The sequence below is a fragment of the Cricetulus griseus genome, chromosome 2 (assembly GCF_003668045.3).
Source record: "Cricetulus griseus strain 17A/GY chromosome 2, alternate assembly CriGri-PICRH-1.0, whole genome shotgun sequence".
Classification (NCBI taxonomy): domain Eukaryota; kingdom Metazoa; phylum Chordata; class Mammalia; order Rodentia; family Cricetidae; genus Cricetulus; species Cricetulus griseus.
This window is the reverse complement of record NC_048595.1, coordinates 416438938-416459434: the sequence shown is the minus strand read 5'-3', so window position 1 is coordinate 416459434 and position 20497 is coordinate 416438938. Positions and strand designations below refer to the sequence as shown.

At 39.7% G+C, this 20497-nt stretch overlaps 1 protein-coding gene across 5 annotated transcripts in view; it reads right to left on the bottom strand.

Moving 5' to 3' along the window:
• Window positions 1-20497, bottom strand: part of LOC100770975 (partitioning defective 3 homolog B) — a 1032377-nt gene that overhangs the window by 298038 nt on the left and 713842 nt on the right. For all 5 annotated transcript variants that reach the window (XM_035440979.1, XM_035440980.1, XM_027397031.2 and 2 more), the window contains 2 exons: window positions 1511-1717; window positions 528-765 (listed from right to left, as the gene is read on the bottom strand). In XM_035440979.1, the coding sequence (XP_035296870.1) occupies window positions 528-765; window positions 1511-1717 (445 nt within the window). The remainder of the gene's footprint in view (window positions 1-527; window positions 766-1510; window positions 1718-20497) is intronic.

Below are 20497 nucleotides of genomic sequence, written 5' to 3'. Positions count from 1 at the left end.
TATCTCCCAGGCCCAGATACAGGAAGGAATAGTATTAGCCTTAGTCTGAAAGAAGTGGAGGAGGAGATGTGTGAAACTTGAGGCTGGAATATAAAAGGTCATGGGTTGAAACCAGGGTCACATGGCCCTCATCCTGGGGACATCTCTAGTGCATCACAGTGCCTCTGCAGGTGACAGCTATGTGTTGGTGAACTGAGTGTCAGATGCCACAGAAGGATAAGATTTATGCTAGTAGCTTGTTTCCCCTGTGCAAAGGGACACACAGGGAACACTTCCTATGCCTTACTAAGTGCTGGCCTCTTGACAACAGGCATTTAATGACAGTTGCCCGTCATCACCACAATCTTCAGGGGACACCCAAAAGACATTTGTGCCTTCTTGGCAAATAAAAAAAATACATTCATAGCCTTGATTTTCATGAAGATAGCTGAAGATTAGAGAACACTTGAACCTTTTTTCTGAGCATACACAAAAGAGCGATTTAGCTAGGATAACCAAATCCAAGTGCTTTCGCACTAGGCCCTTACCTCAGCATGGCACCGAATCCCTTCCTCTTCATTTTCTTCTCTGGGTCTTCACTCTCCTCTTTCTGCTTTTTTTCCTTGACTTTCAGCTTGCCCTTTCCCTTTTTCTTCTCTTTCTCTTTTGCTTTTTTGACTTTCCTGGCCTTATTTTCCACATCGTCTAACTCGGGGTTTCCCTGAGGGATAGACTCACAATTCAGAGCTCCGTGGCCAGAATGAGAGCTCTTATCAGAGAGACCGTCTATAGAGAGAGAGAAAAAAAAATCAATATCCATGGTCAGGGGCACTTATGGTTAGTATATAATAAAGAGTCAAATGTAAAATACGGAAGAATGAATAGAAGGGCTCAGTGTTCTACCTAACCACGTGGCTACTTGTACTCTTTGAATATAGGACTTCCCAGTCCTGGGTACTTCAATCAACATTTGAGGTTAGGAGTGGGGCGCTGCCTTAGTTGCTAGCTGGTAGCACAAAAGGCTTGAAATGTGCTAAAGCACTAATCTCTCTGGAAGCTGGCTGGTTAACCTCCATCAGCTCCGAAAGCCCACATGCTGGGAAACAAACAGGGTGAGTTGCTTTCCAAGAGAGGTTTTTTGAGTATAAATATAGCCCACTGCTTCTATGCAATTAATGCAACCCTGTCCTCTGGTTGATGTTGCTTTTAATGACTCAAATAAGAATGCCAAGAAATGCATGCTTAGTGCTCCTACCCTAAGGGTAGATGACAGTTGGTCCTTCTAGGGAAGTGAAAGAGAACATTTTTTTTTTTTCAGTTTGCACTGTGAAATAAATTGCACATTGCATTCTCCAATCCCATGTTCGTTAAGCCAAAGGGCAAAACATATCAGGAAAATGAATTACTTTTAATATCAAAAATATAATTGTGATCCTTAAATCATTTTTTCAGTAGTTAAGTGCAATTCTCGCTTATGACTTGCAGATAATAATGATATAAAGAACCCACTTAAGGGGGCCTATGGCCCTACCAGCTTCTACTTCTTCTGGCCCATCGTAAGATTTGTCAATGGCAGCTCTGAAGCTTTCGTTGCAGCCCCGGCCTCGCACCATGTGTGGTCTGGGCCTGTGGAAGGGCAGATCACTCTTCCTGACTTCAGCCACAGCAGTCTGCAGGCTCTCTAAGGAACTGGACTTTTTCAGACCCAACGTCGGACCAAAATCATTGCTTGGAGAGTCTGTAAGAGAAAGGGTGAAAGGTCAGGCCTCTCTATGATGGAGCAGTGCGCTATGGTGGAAATACGCGTTCTTTCCAAGAATATTTCTGTTCGGGAAGCTTCGAGAAAAGGGTGTTAAGTCAGTAAGAGTTGTTGGATAAGCTCCAGCTTTGCCATTATTTTTGGTCATCTTGGGGAAGCATATTGACATCTCTGGACCTCAGCTTCTTTTTCTACAGATATGGTAAGCTTTCAGATGACAGTATTTAAATCTGTTTTACACACGGAAATTTATATGCATGTGTACACATATGCACATATAGGTATACATACATGTGAATTTGAAAAGTCACTATCTACAGATTATATGTTTGAGAGTATATACACCCATGTATACACATATGGACATAGAGGCACAGAAACTCTATGTACACCAGACTGGCCTCGAACTCACAGAGATCTGCCTGCTTCTATGGGAGAGCTGAGGTTAAAGGCATTCGCCAGCACTCCCAGCCAGAGGCACACACACACTCATAATGAACCAAACACAACAAGGGCTTCCCTTAGTACTCAACTTAGACATCTCATCCACTATACCTGCTATTACTGCCAGAGTTGTTTATTTGATTGGCCTAGAAATCAAGGACCCTTAGTGATGAGGATTTTCATAATTAAATTCTTTACATTATACTAATGATGATTAATGCATGGTGAATGAAATTTATTTAGTCTGCAAATAAAGCAAAGCAAGTGAGGAAAGAGATTTTCTTAGTGCTGCTTCAGGTGTGTTTCAATTTGGACCCCAGGAAAGCAGCCTCTTTTTTTAATGTAACAAATAACTGCAGAGCAGAGAAGTAAAACATAAAAGAGCTTTAAGGGCCTATCTTTTGAAAAACAAAATAAAACAAAACTATCTTCTTGTACAGTTTGCCTTGCCCTAGGCCTGCTCCACTCCACTCCCATTCTTTCTCCAGTCCAGTCTCCTTATCATCAGTAATAAGTTTAAGTGATAGAAATATTAGTAGCAAAATGGTTGCTTAAAAGACAGAAATAATTCCATTGAAGCTTTTGTTTTGGCATTCAGCTGTTCCACCAAGGCCTCGCTGTTCCCCTCCAGCTACCAGGGAGACTACTGTCATCAAGACTGTGTGCCATGTTTCTAGAAATAACTGACTGTGGCTTTTCCATATCCGTGGCATGAGCACAAATGGAGCATTGTGTATGTGTGTACGGCCTTCAATGCATACCACACTCTGAGGCTCAGCAAAGGGCCCCGCCTCTTGTTGTTGCCATCACTATTTTCATTTCTGCTTCCACTACACACCACAAGGGCTATATAAGACAAGTACGGGTGGGGCCTAATGTGTGTTACAGCCACATATTGTTGATTAGCCAATTACACTTCCACATTTGCTGGAATACATAAAGAACGGGAATAATAGTTAACTATGTAAACTATGTACAGAATTATCAGAGTGTGCCACATCTTTTGCTGATATTAATTTAGTATCAGCCTTACAGTTGTGGCATTGATCCTAATATTGGCATAGTTTGGGCACCAGGAAATCAAACCAAAGGTCTTAGGCATTCTAGGCAAATGATCTATTGCCAAAATAAATCCCCCAGCCAGTTAGCATTTATAGATAAGAAAACAGAAGTAACATGTTCACAGTACACACTCAGGTCCCCTCTGGGCACTGACTGAGCAGCGGCAGTCCAATTACAGCTCTATACCATGTACTTTCCAACCTCAAGATGTGTTCTGTATCTGTCCTCTACTTTATGGTCAAGTTTCATAAGCTGACCCACATTTCCTTATCTCTAAAACAGGAATATTAGTCTAGACCAGACCTGGAGCCCACCCAGTCGAGCCAGCAAACTGCAACAATTGGATATTACCTTATGGTTTCATCATTAACTTACAGGAAGCAACCTCACACTGTGAACAATACACACGATGACAATAAACACTGCATTTTATAGATGACAGTGCATATTCAATAAAGGAAACTGAGAAGAGACTGAGAAAAATACAAGAAAATTCAGGGACAAATTGCAGGTGCTATTTGCAAGCATAAATACTAAGGCTATGTTACTGTTAAATCCAGAAAAGACACTTTCCCCCAATTCACAGCAAGAAAGGAGAGTTAGAAAAAAAGAATCAAGCAAGATCATTTCTGACAAGGAAAACAAAAGACAACATAGAGGTCTGGGAATATTGAAACAACAGTAAAAGCTTTAGAATTTACAGAAAATATTTTTTAGCATCAACCCCTAGGGATGTCTGGCATAAAACTTGGTGAAAATATGAAGAAAAGAGCTAACTGAGAAAGCCTAGATCCTCTGTCAACAACAGCAACCATCTTTTATTTATTAATTGCCACTCGGGAGATTATATTAGAGCCCAAACTGTAAGCATTCACGTCAACCTTTAGCAATAAATTCCAGGGAACTTGAAAGTGAATAAATCATCTGATATGTGAGGCATGTTATCTAAAAAGAGCCTACCTACATCTGAGGAAGAATTTCTGAAGGGGAACAAACATACAGTCACTGATTCTAAGAGAATTGGAGGTAAAGGAGTCAAGGATTTTGAAAGATTGATAGCGTTGATAATTAATGTGTATGTGCATGTGTGCCTGAATGCATGTGTCCCAAATGAGAAACTGCAAGTGATGCTGGGCACTATTAGGCCCTTAGAAACATAGTAAGGTTCAAATCAAATGTTAAGGTACAGTTCTGGGCCTTAACTTTGAGAGAGACCAGGATTCTCCTCTTTGGAACAAGAAAAAGAATTCGATTCATTCCTGGGAGTAAACAGAAGGAAGAAACGGAAGAGACACTGACATTAGGTAGAAGACCCTTCAAGCTAGACAGGCCCGTTTAAGTATATGCAGGGGCTATGAGTGGGCTAGGGCGGATCTCCTGGAGTTAGGGGAACTTGCTGTAAATCTTTGCGAGGCCCCTATGTATTCTTTCACACTAGGTCAGAGTTACCAGCCCAGGGAAGTGTCAGTTGGTGAGCATCGGCACTAGGACCCAACACAACTCTTGGAGGAAAGTACCCTATCAGGAAGAGATTTTGTGGAGAAGGATGGATTGTCACCTTAAATCCCTCTTCCCTACTCCTACCCTCATCCATTTCTATTTAGACTGACAATGTACAGAAAATTTTTACAGCTTTCAGGATGAGATTGCTCCAATTCCATCTCAAGCCTTACCTTTTACACACACAGATGATAGTCTTTTTCCCAGGCCCCCTCTAAAAGTAGAGGTCTCCTTGAAGGAATAATATAAAATGAGCAATTTATCAAAATCAAAACCTCAGCTATTCAAAACCTATTGAAGTCACCCCCAAATATGATGACTCTTCACATTTTCCTCTGTGGCTGAAGTGATAGAGGCTGTGGCCGATTATAAGCAATTGTCTGGGCAAGTGATCTATGGATACCAGGTGTTATTTGTCAAGGAATGGACCTTGTCCAGATCTGAACATTTGCTGTCCCATTTTGAGTATTCACAGAAATAATTTGTAGTTGAGTGTTTGATGATTTCCTGGCCAGCTTGGGCTAATTGCAAATGCCATCCTTTATTGCAAAGTTTTCATTTTTCAGACTTCCCTATCAGGTGACCTTGGTCTTTAAGTTTTAATGAACTTTCTGTTCCTTCACAAGCATGAACTTGACACACATGAACATCATGAAGGAAATGATAGATTTATGAAGAATATTAAAAAAGAAAAGTAATCCTTAGGGTGTTATAATAAAATATTCTGAACACATTTACTCACATTCTTCCAGAAAAAAATACAGAATCAAAACAAACTCAAGCAAAAACCAGATATAGCCATCAAGATGGATGGTGTTTATGCCTACACAAGACAGTTAGTTACATTATACCATCTAAGGCCCAGTGAACAGCCAGGTGGGGGTAGTGCAACAGCCAAAGTCATGAGAAAGGGCTGTGAACTGTCATCTTCTGATCAAGACATGCCCTCACAGAACCTCACAACCTCATTGTTCTCACAGCCTCACAGAAGCATGGATATTTGCACTGGGCATGCACAAGGATGGACCAGTGGCTTTCCCTCTTACTACTGAGCTATTTGTTACTGATAGACTCAGGAAAGGGGGAGTCCCTGCCCTTCAGTTATGTACCCACTGATGACCACACCAGGCTCCAGTGGATAGTTCTGTCACTGTGGTCACACAGAGGGCCTTGGTTAGACTAAACAGGTCACAAAACAACCAAGAGTCAGGAAGTCGGGAAGGAAACCGGTAAAGGAAAGGAGAAGTTGATGGGGATAGGGGAAGACAGAAGGGAGTGTGGGAGAACAATCGGAATACATTATATACATGTCTAAAATATTGAAACGACAAAATTAACCAATGATATATACATAATAAAATAAAAATGGATAAATATTTGAAGGAGATGTGTGGTCATATTTTTTATAAAGATATCTTTTATAAAGAACTGCCTGTACAGTTCAGTTTTGGTAATTCTAACCACCTGCTTGTAGGAAAACAGTAGCAGGTCTCAAGGACAGCACAGGCACAGGAATCAGGGACACAAGGGCACTTGTCAGTTTTTTTTTATTAAAGTGTGTGTGTGGGGGGTGTTGAAGGACTCATTTGGAGGTCAAATAACGTACCAGACATAAAGCAAAAGATACTCAGCCTACAATCCACAACTACAGAGAAGATAGAACCCTCTTCCAGAAACAGATGGAAGCAGATGCAGAAATCCACAACTAACGAATGGGCCAAGCTCCTGGAGTACAATTGGAGTGAGGGAGGAATGACAATATGAACAAAGGAGTCAAGACCTTGACGGGGAAACCCACAGAATCAGCTGACCTGAGCTAGTGAGAGATCACTGACTCAGGTCTGACAAATGGGGAAACGGCATAAGACTGAACTAGACCCCCTTAATATAGGTGACAATGGTGTGACTGGGACAATATATGAGGCCACTGACAGTGGGTTCAAGATCTAACACTAATGCACAAACTGGCTTAGTGGAACCCATTCTACAGCCTAGACACAGGAATGTGGGGGTGGAGAGGCGCCTTGGTTCTGCCTCAACAAGATGATGGGACAGACTTAGTAGACTTCCTAGGGAGGCCTTATGCTCTCTGAAAAGCAGATGGGAGGTGGGGAAGAGCAGGGGGAGCTGGAGGAGAGGAGGGAGGGGAATGAGGATTGGAATGTAAAAAAATAAATTAATAAAATGGGGTGTGGGATAGGGGGTAGGCTGGGGGGCTAGTGGGGAGCAGGGGAGGGCGGGAGAGAGAGGGAACTGGGATTTGGTATGTAAATTAAGATTGTTTTTAATTTAAATAAAAAACAAAAAATATTGTACATTAAGAAAGATAACCTAATATAAGAGGCAAAGTCTCCTATCTAGGAAATTAGATCCCTGTGTGCCACCTTGTAGGAGAAATGGCCCACCAGCCTACCCAAGCCACAGTAGCCCTGCCCAAACCGGCCCTCATGAACATGTGCAGCAGGCACTCTTCCCTGAGCCAACCTAAGGCCTGCCACTATACCCAGAGTCTGGTGGCACAGAGACATCTGACTGGAGATGCTAATGAGGAAAGGACAACGCAGGACAGTCAGCACCACACCTGAGCCAACGGGACCTTGGGAGGGAGTACATAGCCAAGCCTGACTGCTGCAATAAACAAGTCTGCTTTTGCTACTCACCTGGCTCCTGGAGTCTGTGTCACTGATTCATGTCTTCTCACCCCCTCCCCCAAGGGGTGTCTGTACAGGGTTCCTTGGCCTTGCTGAAGGTGTATTTTCAGCCCAGAGAAACAGTCAGTGCTTAAGATAGAGCTAGAGAAACATGTAGGCGAGGGGCAGTCAAGACATGTGGATGCCCTGTATCCAGGGCTGTAAGGTTGAATTGTTACTGCATAGGTGGAGCGGGGCCACATTTTCAAATAGATCTTCAAACATGGAGAAATTCTGACCCTAGCTTTCTAGGCAGAGAGCCCTATGTCAGTCCACACAGTATGAACACAAGGACCCTTGCTAGAGGGCTTCTGATTTCTGCACCTGCCTGTTGAGGATGGGTGCTGGTGTCTGAAAGGAAGGTGATTTGGACAACAGAGAATACAACTGTCCAGGGAGATGTGGTCATCTGTAAACATTAAAAGGAAGGCTATAGGAGACACAAGTGTCTGTACTCTGCTATGACCCTGAATTATTCACTTCTCTGTGCCTCAGTTTCCTTATCTGTCAAATGAGGACAAGGCAAGTTCAGGACATTCTTTGGCACATAGTGAGTCCTGGTATTAAGTGTTTATTATGCCATTGTGCCATTGTTACCACTGGGCTATCTCTTACATCTCAAATTAATCTTGGCCTAGTGCAACTGAGTGGGTTCACACCACTAATGAAATCTTAAATGTAACCATGTCTTCCACAAGATGAAGAAAAGAACTTCATAAGTAATTTCTATCTTTAATTTTGAAAATCACAAATAAAAATGACAATTTATGTGTTTGTTACAGTGTATGTGTGTGTTGTGTGCATATGAGTGTTCAGGCAATCACACCTATATGCATTCTTCCCCACTGGGTTATGTGCCCAGCTCAAAACTCAACTATTAATAAACAACTCCTTATATTTTTTCTTTTGAAATAGGTTTGCATGTTCTTTCGTATATCTCATAGAGTAGATATTGTTAGTAAGATTAATAGCAGAGTCTTGGGTGCCCTGCCCCTTAGGCTATAATCATTTAATTAGTCTGAGATTTCATTGGCAATGTTTAAACTTTCCACTCAAGCATTAAAATCACACAATAAAAGAATGCCTAATCCAGAAGACCAGTAATTGGGTCTTCCATTATTGATGAAACTGCTTCTAATGCATTTTTATTAAAAATAAGAAATTATTTGAGAAGGTATTCATTTTAGAAAAATGATAAGTTGTTTCTCTCCCCCTTGGTGAGAATGTTATAATTAACATTATATTAATGTTTATATGTGAAATATATAATCTACGACTATATACTTTATCACTGGGTAGTCTGTATCCAGTGGTCACATATACACATGTAATAAAAACAATAAATAATGTACTAATTTGATATCTCATCTTGTCTTTGTTGGGATGGTGTTTGACCCTCTCTGGATCTTAGAGTATGGTGATTATGGGTTCCCTACAAGAGAGTTTGTCTGCATGTCAGAGTGTGGCAGAGATGAATAGAGATGGGTTAGGAGAAAAGGCTGAGAAGGGCTGTGGGGAAGAGGTGGATCCTGTCCACACCAAGAGGCAAGGTCCCCTGGGAGTTGGAGGTGTGGTGGGAGAATGGGCTCCTGCAAGTAGGCTGCCTTAAGACAAAGAAGAATCTGGAGAGATAGTGATGAAAGGGCTGGAAGATTCTGGGTCTCTACCGAGAGCTGCAGTCTCCAGTGAATGTGGTTGAGGTGGGAGGAGGGTCATGTGTAAGCAAGCTGCTATAGGGCTCAGAGTGAGAATGGAGAGATCATTGTGGTGGGTAAAGTCTTGTCTCAGCCTGTCGGTCACTGGGAGTCTCTTGTAGAGTCTTTCTAGGTATCAGGGATGACACAAAGGAATTGAGATGGGATAGAAGAGTAGGCTGAGAAGGTCCTCAATTTGAACATTCCAATATCAAGGACCGTCAAGGTACTTAGTGAAAATACCCGCAGAAAACACAGGGGTTGTGTCACATAGTACATTAGAGATGGGATCAAAATTACAATGCTTTCCAGGAGCCTCAACATGAAACTGGAGGAAGCCAAAAATTTGTCAAGATGACTTGCTTTCATGACCAATTTGGCTTTGCATTATTATGAGCAATGAACTTGGGCAAACATTGAGAAACACTTTCTTGGTTTCATGGGGTGGTTGTGATGTGAAATTAATAGCTTTAAAACTCTTCAAATGAAAAATTATTATAAATTCAAAGTACGAAGTCACAACACCACTTTATTCTTCAATATATTCTACTTTATCTTCCATTTTAGACTACATTTACTGAAATTTTTGTGTATTTGATTTTTTTTAGTGGATTCCCTAGAGGCAAAACATCTTATGTGCTTTAATAGATATCATTGAAGACCCATTAGCCTTGAAAAAAAATTCCCCATAATCTCCAAATGTATAATTTCCCAAATTATGTTATCTGTGCTAACTGTGTCCATAATGGGCCTAATTACCTTCTTTCCTATCTCAGTATTCCAAATATTGATCATCATTCCAAGCTTATCACAATGCCCTGCTCCCTATTCATTACCATGGGGCATAATGCAATCTAGCTTTGCATTATCTGCTGTCATTTGGTCTCAGTTCTCTTACTGGCAATTTCCAAGTTCTGCAGGAGCAGAGGTTGTTTTTCTTAGTCTCATAAATCCAAGAGTCTTTTATCATTTCCTGAAACTTGTGTCCAAATGTTCAGTAATGAACTTCTCATTATGATTCATACATTTGCATAATCTCTTCTGCCCTGTCTCCAAACACTGTCTGTTTTAAAGTGAAAATATTCAAAGAAAGTATGGAATGATTTTGTGAACAAATACCCCCTTTGATTATAAGGATGGACATGGCCCTTCAAGTGTCTTCTAGTGTTTGCAAAGGATTGCTATATATTTGAAATATCTTTCCCCCAATTTCCTTCTTTTATATCAACAGTCAAGATCTTAGACCAATGTGAGTTTTTGTTAGTTAGTTTGTTTGTTTCAGGACTCAAATTATATTCAACAAATGTAATAAATAACTAATTCATTACACATACAAAAATGTCACAATTTTTAATTTTTATGTTACAGATAAGAAATATAATCTACGATCCAATCAAAAGGAGGCAACTTATTAAATCTGTCTCTCCATCAATCATCTCTCTATCCTATATATCATCTTTCTACTTATCTATCATCTGTTTGTCTATCTAAAACTGTACCCGATAAGGCATCAGAAGAATACAAATTCTTCTTCAATATACTGGTTTGTTTTAATGTTTTCATTTTCTTCCTGCAAGCTTTCCTGAACTTTAAACATAGACACATTGGCCTGTAAAATAATAACCTATTACAAAACCTAGGAACCAGTATTGATCTCTGAGAAGGGTAATGCTGCTGTTTTAAGGAAAATATTTCTTTATTACTAAAGTAGAGCTAATAAAAGAGCTTGTTTCAGTGTCAAGCAATCTGCTATTTCCTATATGTGAAACTGGATCTGTGAATGCCACCTAACTTCCCTGAGCCTCTCTGATGCTGATGGGGTATCCTCAGCTGAGAGAAGCACTCAGTCAACGATTAATGTAAGAATAGAGGAGCACACAGGTATGGGGAGGGTGGGGGGTTAAGACTCTCTGATGCCCTTCTTGTTCAGTGCTGGGAGGTTTTCTATCTGGAGAAGCACCCTCTAGTGCTTCATTTCCTCAGAGCCCTCATACAGCATCTGCTCTTTGTTAACACAACCCCCACCAGCTCTTTTCTGTCACTTTCCACGATTTAATATCTTCCACTCCACCTGTAATTACTCACTCATCTCTGTATTTTGCCTTTCTTTTAACACTAGTCATTCCTTCACTTACCTTCTTTCTTTGTAACATCAACCGTCTCTACCATTTCTACTTAATGTGCACTTGAGTCGTATTTTTATCACCACCAGGAGAACAGCTTTGTCTTCCAGCTCCCCCTTGTATATCTTAGGGGTGGGCTTTCCACTCTGAACACGGGTTGCTTTAGTGATTTTTTCCTTTCTCTTTTGACTCTTTTGTGTGTCTGCTTCAGCTGCACATCTTTCTTCTGCTTTTGATTACTAAGTGTGTTATGTCTTTATGTGGGATGTATACCACGGTACTCCAAAAGCATAATATAAAGAATTCTAATACAGTTCTTCTAAAGCCTCAGCATAGTTAGAAGTCCATATGTAACCGATTTGCGAAAGGTATTCTTACAAAAGTATTTTAATACATACAAGTATATGCTTTTTTATTTGTTCACTTAATTTTTATTAGTTCTTTCAGAATTTTGTAAAGTATTTTTGGATTATATTCACAACTACCTCAACTCCTTCCAGATCCATCCACCCCACATCTGCCCAACTATGTGCACCAATTCTACTACCGCTGCCTATATGTTCTTGGGCATGTGACCTACTACTGGAGCATGGTTGACTTACCAGAGGCTATACTCTTAAAGAAAACATAGTCTCCTTCTCTCAGTAGTTATTGTTTGCCAATATCACCATAGCTAGGCACGAAACATCATCCTCACCTCCCCTTTACATGCTAGAATTCGGTCTGGCTTCAGCTTGAAACAGGTCTTGTATATGCTATCATAGCCACAAGAAATTCATGTGTGCAACTGCTCTGCTGTGTTTGGAAGATACTGTTTCTTTGTACTCATCTACCACTTCTGGCTCTTATACTCTTTTCATCCCCTCTTCTACAGTGATCCCTGAGCTTCCAGAGGGGGCATGCATTGTAGATGTCCCATTGAGGGGATCTACATTTTTTTAAGGTAAAACATTATTCTTATAGTTAAAAATATTTCTCTGCCTTTTATACTTAATTGGATATAATTGAAAAATAAGCTCGTCAGAGTCTTGCTTACTGTTCTTTTTAGAAGTAGAAAGTGAGATTTCTTTTAGTTTGTGCTAGCATGAATCAAGAGTTCTCTATAGGCATACTTTCAGTGATATTTCAATTTAATGTTAAAATGTGAAGAAAAAAGGAAGTCAGCCAGCAATATTTACTCAGCATTCTGTGACTCAGGAATGTGTGTGCTCCTAAGATGAATGTAAAGAAGTGCAATAGTAACCAGCATTGCCCATTGCACTGCGGTTTGCCAAGTTCTTACACAAAGACCACATCATGCCCAGCTGATTCCACTCAAATCCAGCTGCCTGTTTATGATGAGAAGCAGAAAGAAGGATGGAGGAAGGAAGGAAGGAAACTGTCAGTGAGAGTGTGTGCTCTAGGGAGCACTGATGGTCTGGAAGTGTGAACTGTTCTCAGTGAGAGTGTGTGCTCTAGGGAGCACTGATGGTCTGGAAGTGTGAATTGTCCTCAGTGAGAGTGGGTCCTCCAGGGAGCACTGGGGGTCTGGAAGGATGAACTTCTCTCTTTCACCCTATGAGTACCTACATGCTAAGTACAAGTTTTGTGCTCCAAGAGCCACACATTTTACATGTTTTACAGTCAGCATGAGTTTCTACAATAATAACAAAGATACTTAGGTAGTTTATGAATAGTACGAATTTCTCACAGCTCTGGAGTCAGAGAGTTTAAGGTCAAGGAGCTGGTCCATTTGGTATCAGGTGAAGGCCCATTTTCTAGTTCACAGATGAGTGTATTCCCATGGTGGAAGTGCCTGTCTTCTTGTACACCTGTCCAGAGCTGCTGGACCTGTCTGCCTACTCTTTCAGTCATACCTGGTTCTGCTCATTCACCTCTGTGGCTGATGTCATCTCTCTCAGTCAAGGTGACCCAGACTCACAGCAGCTACTCAGTTGGAGTTTACTGTCTCATCTATACAGATACACTTACATTCCTATTGGCTTCCCAACTTTGGCTCTTTTAGCCTCTTTCAAACCCTTTGACTCTGGATCCTTTGGAGTCACTCAGTAACACACACACACACACACACACACACACACACACACACACACACACACTATGAAGTACAACGTGTAATCTGACAGTTGATATTAGTAATTAAGGTTGGAATAAGAGAACCAGTGTATTCCCTGGCCAGAGTTACCAAGGAAAGTGGGAATGTTAGGAAAACAGCCACCCTGAAATTGCTGTATCTTGTGACTTTGTTGTTAATCAATGAATTGTGAAGTTGTGGAAAAATGAAACATGCTTGTCTATTTTCCTGACATAACACACCTGTGGCAGGTAGGATGCCACCAATCTTAAACATAAGGCATCTTTTATTTATTTGGGTTTTGATTGAAAAAACTTTTGTCTGCTTCAACCAGCAAGAATTGAAATCTAAACTATGATAAATGTAGGGGATAGGGGATTTCCCATGGTGGTTGGGTTGCACTTGTATTATGGTTCATAAATGTCAGAACCACCACTTCCCTTCCAATTTCTCATCACGTCCTCTGATAGTGCAGACAAAGATACGTGAACCCCTAGACTCACCAAGCTACTCAAATGCTGCTTGAGGCAGGACTGACCTGGACTTGCCTGGAGCTAACAAACATTCATTTGTCCCACATTCTCTGATACTTTATAAAGAAGATTCATTCAAGTCCAGGTACACAGCAAACCAAATAAATGCAAACAGACAGCACAGAGTTCCCAGAGGAGCTATCTGAGAGCAAAGGAAGATCCTCAATGTTTGGGCATATACTCACTGTATTTAGTACTGAGTTTTGTAAGGTTCATTCCATATAAGTATGTAATATACTTTAACCATAACTTTGAACCTTTCTTTTTCTCTACCCTTAAACCTCAAGGTAGTCCCCTTTGCTTCCCTGGACAGTTTTGTTTTTGCTGTCATGTCATATATCACATATACATATGATTTCATGGATGTGTGCAAAATCTAGGGTCCATAAGTGAGAGGAAATGAGTGATAATTGTCTTTCTGATTTTGATTTAATTCACTTAATACAGTGGTTCTCAACCTTCCTAATGCTGTGACCCTTTAATGCAGTTCCTTACGTTGTGGTGACTCCCATCCATAAAATTATTTTCATTGTTACTTTATAATTGTTGCTACTGTTATGAATTGTAATATAAATATCTGTGTTTTCTAATGGTTTTAGAAGAGCTGGTGAGAGGGGTGATTTGTCCCTCTAAGGGGTTGCAACCCACAGGTGGAGAACCACTGACTTCATATGACCACTTATTCATGCATATACATTGCTATACTGATAAAATATTGTTCTTCTTTATGCTGGAATGAAATCTGATTGAGTATGTATGCTCCATTTTCTAGGTTGGCTTCATATGTAAGAAACTATTGTGGATAGAACTGCAATAAACATTGGTGTTCAGGTACCTTCATGCTATACTTACTTAAACTTACTTGGAGACCTTCAAGTGGAGATCTAGCTATAGTTAGGTCACAGGACAGACAGGTCAATCTTTCATCTTCTAGGAAACTCTGCATTGACTTCCACTGTGGCTCCACTAACTTATCTTCCCACCAGTGATGCAGAAGGGTTCCCTTCTCTGGAATACACACTAGCATTTGCTGCTAGCTTTTAAGGATTGTCATGCTGACTGAGGGAGAGATGGAATCTCCTGGTAGTTTAAATTTACATTTCCATGAGGACATAGTAATGTTTCATACTTTCCCATCCATTTGTGCCTCATTTTTTTTAGGAACTATTGGCTCTTTTTTAGCTTATTTATTGGGTTGTATGATTTCTTAGCATTCAGTTATTTGGCTTCCTTGTATATTTTATATATTCTCCCACAATTAGATGGACAGTTAGTGAAAATTTTCTCCCATTCTAGATTGCTGTCTTTTCACTAGATGCATCCTTTGCTGGGCAGAGGCATTTTGGTTTAATGTAATCTTTCTGGTCAGTTTTTGGCACTATTTCCTGAGGTATGGAGTCCTTTTCACAAAGTCCTTGCCTATGTTTTTGTCTTCAATAATTTTCCTCTAACTATTTCAGAGTCTCAGGCTTTACATTAAGGTCTTTTCCCATTTGGCATAGATTTTTGTACAAGGTGAGAGATGGAGACTAATTTTCTTCTTTTACATGTGGATGTTCAATTTTTAAAGCAACATTTTTCCAATGTATAGTTTTAGAATCTTTGTCAATAACCAAGTGGCTGTGGCTTCATGGGTTTACATGAGGGCTTTCTACTCTGTTTCATTGATCTGTATGACTGTTTTATGTTAACACTATGTTTTCTTCTTATTACTATGGATCTTGAGTGTAACTTGAACTCAGGGATGGTGACATGTCCAGCATTTTGCTTTTTGTTCTTTTTTGTTTGCTTTAGATATCCAGAGTCCATCATGCTTCCATTTGACTTTTAGAATTACTGCTTTATATTTCTGTGAAGAATGTTGGAATATAGAGAAATAAAATGTTTTAAGGTATATCTGAACTAGTTTCTGAATTTAGTTGGTATTTATTATGACATCTCCATTTTTATCTCTAATTTTATTTATTTTAATCTTTTCTGTCTTTTAGTCTGGGTAAAGATTTATTGTTTATATTTTTTCAAATAACCAACTCTTTGTTTTATTGATTCTTTGTATCAATTGTTTTGTTTCTATTTCCTTAATGTCTACTTGATCTTTATTGTTTCTTTTCATTTACTGACTTTAAATTTTGCATGGTATTGTTTTTCCAAGACCATAAGGTACATCATTCATTATTTATTTGAGATCTCTCTGATTTTTTTTAAATGGAGAAACATAGAGCTATAAACTTCTTTAGTAGGATTCTTTCATTTCATTCCAAAGGTTTGGGCATATTGTTTTTTTCATTTTTATTCAATTCCAGGAATTTTAAAGCATTTCCACCTTGATTTCTCTAAAGGCCCATTTATCATTCAATATTGAGCCTTCTAATCTCCATGAGTTTGTATACTTTTACACTTTCCCTTGTTGCTAATTTATAGTTTTATTCTTCTATGATCAGATCGAGTACAAGAAATCATTTCAGTTTTCCTGTATTCCTAACTCCTGTTTTATGTTCTATTATGTGATTCACTTTAAGGGAAATTGTATGGACCTCGGAGAAGGTGCACACGTGGCAGTGTTTGGATGGAATGTTCAGTAGATGTCTGTTAGGTGTGTTTTTCTATAGTCTCATTTAACTTCACTTTTCTCTAGATTTGGAACAGCCATGCCATCTTTTAGTGAGAATGGCCTATTGAAGTCACTCATTATTGCATTGGGATTGTTTTTTTTTCTTTTTTTTCAACAAAGACTTGTACTATTAAATTGGGTGCACCAATGCATGGTGTATACATGTTTAGAATTGTTATTTTCTCTTGATGGATTGCTCCCTTAATCAACATGAAGTGATCTTTAAAAATGCCTTACTAATTGGCTTGAAGTCTATTTCATTGAATCTTAGAACAGCAATACCAGCTTGCTTTTCAGTTCCATTTGCTTGAAACGAAGCCTCCAAATTTAAACAAAACAAAACTGTATGGAATCCTGGATTTCTCTGAAGTCACAGTAATAAGGAGAGCCATGTTATACCCTCACTAATTAATCACCTCTTTGGCATCCAATAACAATTGACACTTTAAAGCAATAGCTAATCTCCATGCAGTTCTGGCATCAAACCACCTACATTCATGTCTCTGGTTTTCCTATGAACTAGTTGTGTTAGCTTGGGGCTTTCCTCTTTGTGCTTCAGCTCCCTTATCATTTATAGACAGAATTACAGCTTAGCCATTGTAGGATTTGGAAGATTACCTAATAGGGATCTGTGAACATGATGTGTGGTGCACAGTAAATAAGCAACAAATGTCACCTCTCACCAGTGTGTCTTCTTTAATGAAAAAGTTTTATATTCATGTGGTGGTGTCTGTAAAACCAACATTATGCTAAGAGATTTTCTGTTTTCTTATCCTTATAATATGGGCCATGATCATTGGACCTTTAAATTTTCACTCTTTATTCAAAACATTTTATTTTTCTGTCTGAGACTCTTTAGCACTTTTCGAATCATTTCCTAACTTCTTCATTTCTAGTAAGAGCCTAAACAGTATTTGTAAAGATCAAAAGCTTCTGCCTGGGAATACATAAAGATCTACTTAGCTTTTTCACAAAATAAATGACTTGTCCCCCCAGACCAACTTATAACACAATCAACAAAATTAGTAACAGGACAAGGTCATGGACTTTTTTGGGTCACTGGACAGTAGATATATCCGTGGACAATATGCTAAGAATGCAGACATTCCCATGGGGGCTAAATGCTGAAGTTGTCTAGGTTTGTGGAAATCTAGAGGGAGGAAAGTGCTGTGTGATCTGAATTCCTAAATAAAGCTTGAGGAGGGAATTGGGCTTGTCTTTGAGGGTGGATTGAACATATAATTAAATAAAAACAACCTTTGAGGTGGGTAGGCTCTGCAAAGAGGGAAGCAATTAAGGGAAGGTGGAGCTATGCCTCCTGGGTGTAAGGACACAGGATAACTGAGTAGGATTAATAAGCTCCAAATCCACTATGAAGATGACACCTACATAAGGAGACAATCAGCAGCCTTCAAGTTTACACAGGAGGAGTGGCCCCCTCATATTGGTATTTTGAGCAAATATAATATGGAAGAAGTACATAGGATAAATTAAAGAGAGAGCTGTTTCAGAGAATGAAACTTTTTAAAAATTTATTTCTGTTTTATTTTATTGCTGTTTTGCATGTATGTATGTATGTATGTATGTATGTATGTATGTATGTATGTATGTGTGAGGGTGTTGGATCCTAGAGTTGCAGACAGTTGTGAGCTGCTGTGTGGTTACTGAGATTTGCACCCTGGGTCCTTTGGAAGAACAGTCAATGCTCTTAACTGCTAGGCCATCTCTCCAGCACTGGAACTTTGCCTTTTTTATAGTTTGTACTTCAGATTCATGTAATTTCCTCAACAGTATCTTTGGTGTTGTTATTCCCCGAACCTCCCAATGAACAAAATTAATTTGTGCATTGTGTTCTCTGACCCAGAGGGGAATTTAGGAGATGTGTCCTGGACCATCCCAGGGCTAAGGGTGCTCTTGTTCATGTGTCCCCCAGTTAACATATTAGATGCTTGCCATCTCTAGGCTTCCTTGTGACATAGCTTAGTTATGACTGTCATGCTCAGACCCTTTACTGCTGCCTCTTAGGCATATTTTAACTATATTTTGTTATATATAATGATTAATGGGCAGTAAAACTAATAACATGGGGACACACAAAATAAATGAGGTGGCAAATATGAAAAGGAAGTTCTACTTAATGTTGTTGTGAAATCTGACAACACGCTGGAATTTCCCTATAACTCAGCTCGGGGAGTCCTTGCCAGCGGGAAGAGAGGTTACAAGAAGGTGACATTTCTATTAATAACTTTCCTCTTGGGGAGTCTGTGATTACCCTTTCTTGCTTGGAAATCCTTGCTGGATTACAGTGAAGGGTTGGGGTCTATGAAATACTGCTTCACTTCATCTCAGGGAAGCTTATGGAGGAACTGGAAGAGTAACACAACTCTCCAGTTAGCCTCAACTGCCCTCACTTATGTCCCTCTGCTGTTGGCATTCTTTGGTGTTTCCTATTGGCATCCCTTGTTCTTCCTGGAATAAGCATCCTGGCTTTTCTTGGGGTACTCCACCTTCTCATCTCCTATTCAGTGTATCTGTGTCCCAAGCATGACTAGTTAGTAGATTCCACCTTCTTCTTAGTTCTGGTTAGTTATAGTCAGAGCCAGCTCTAGCACTGTGACCACAAAGGGTCATCTTCTCATCTATTGGGGTTATTAGGAACAGGAAGCTATGGCTGCTGCCAGCCTTCTTGAGTTTCCATAATAATAAAGCAGAAAGGAAGGAAGCAGAATTGCAGGAGATAATATTGACACTGAGGTCCTATATCTAGCCACGTATCTACAGAGGCAATTCTGTGATGTTTGGTGCGTTAATCAGCTAATCACCTTCCTGAAACTGATTTCCTTCCATTCTAAACCAGAGGGTCTCTAACCTTCTTCTCCACTTCTCATCCACATTACACTCCCTATTACCACCAAAGCATCCATTTAGGTCTGCCAGGTACTTGTGGAACACAGAGCATTGTTGGCGATGGACATCCGAGTACAGATCTAACTCTACCAGAGAAGAGAGCATCGGCACTAACTATTCATAGACAAATTATACTTCAGTCTGTGACTGGTGGGTTTTATGAGAGACAAATTTCCCAGCATTACGTATTTTATTCGGTCTACTCCCTGACTCCTCTGTGAAGAGAAAGGACCATTCTCTGGTTAATGAGAAGTGTGTGTAGTCACACTGTTAATGCAAAGAGAAATAAACTACAAAGAGAAAGACTCTGTTCTTGTTATTGTTGACAAGGGCTGCAAAAACTACCTATAATTACATGAACTGGAAGTATTGCTCTGGATTGGAAAAGGTAAACCCAGTGTCACTTGGTGAGGCTAGAGTTCACAGTATCCCTGAGCTCTCCACTGGTGCCATTCATTGGCCTTTCACTGTCTAGAGAAAGTTCAGGATATGTTAGTGTGTTTTCTCTCATGAACACTTCTGTACAGAGAAGTTAGGAATATTCCTATAAATTCACTGTAAGGAAATGTGGACTAAATTAGTGCAGAGTGCCTAACAACAAAGGGTTTGATGCAGGAATAATCTTCTAAAAAGACTTGGGATTGGAAGACTTGGAGCCTTAGTTGTTTAACTTCTGTGGGCTTCAGTTGCTTGAATCTATATAGTAGAATAATGAAAAAAATAATAATGATTTTGGTAAAATAAGTGGGTACTTATGTTAGGATTATCCTATTTGCTTTTGCATATACTAATCCACAACATTTACACTAATATCATTTCAGAGTTAATGACACTGAGGCAACTCAGTAAGTATCCAGGATAATAGCAAAGCTAATATTGTAGAATTTTTAATGACCAGGTAAAGTGTTATGTGTACAGAAGTGTTGTGAACTGAACTTTTTCTAACGTTCTGAATGTTGCTGTTAATGGGGGAGAAGTTGTTTTCTGTGGTAGGCATCAGCTGCTCTGGACTTAACAGGTCAAGAAGAACACTTGCCTCTGGGAAAACAGTGATCCATATGAGAGTCAAAAATACAGAATCCAAATGAATAGAAATATTAAGATATGGAGGATACAGGGGC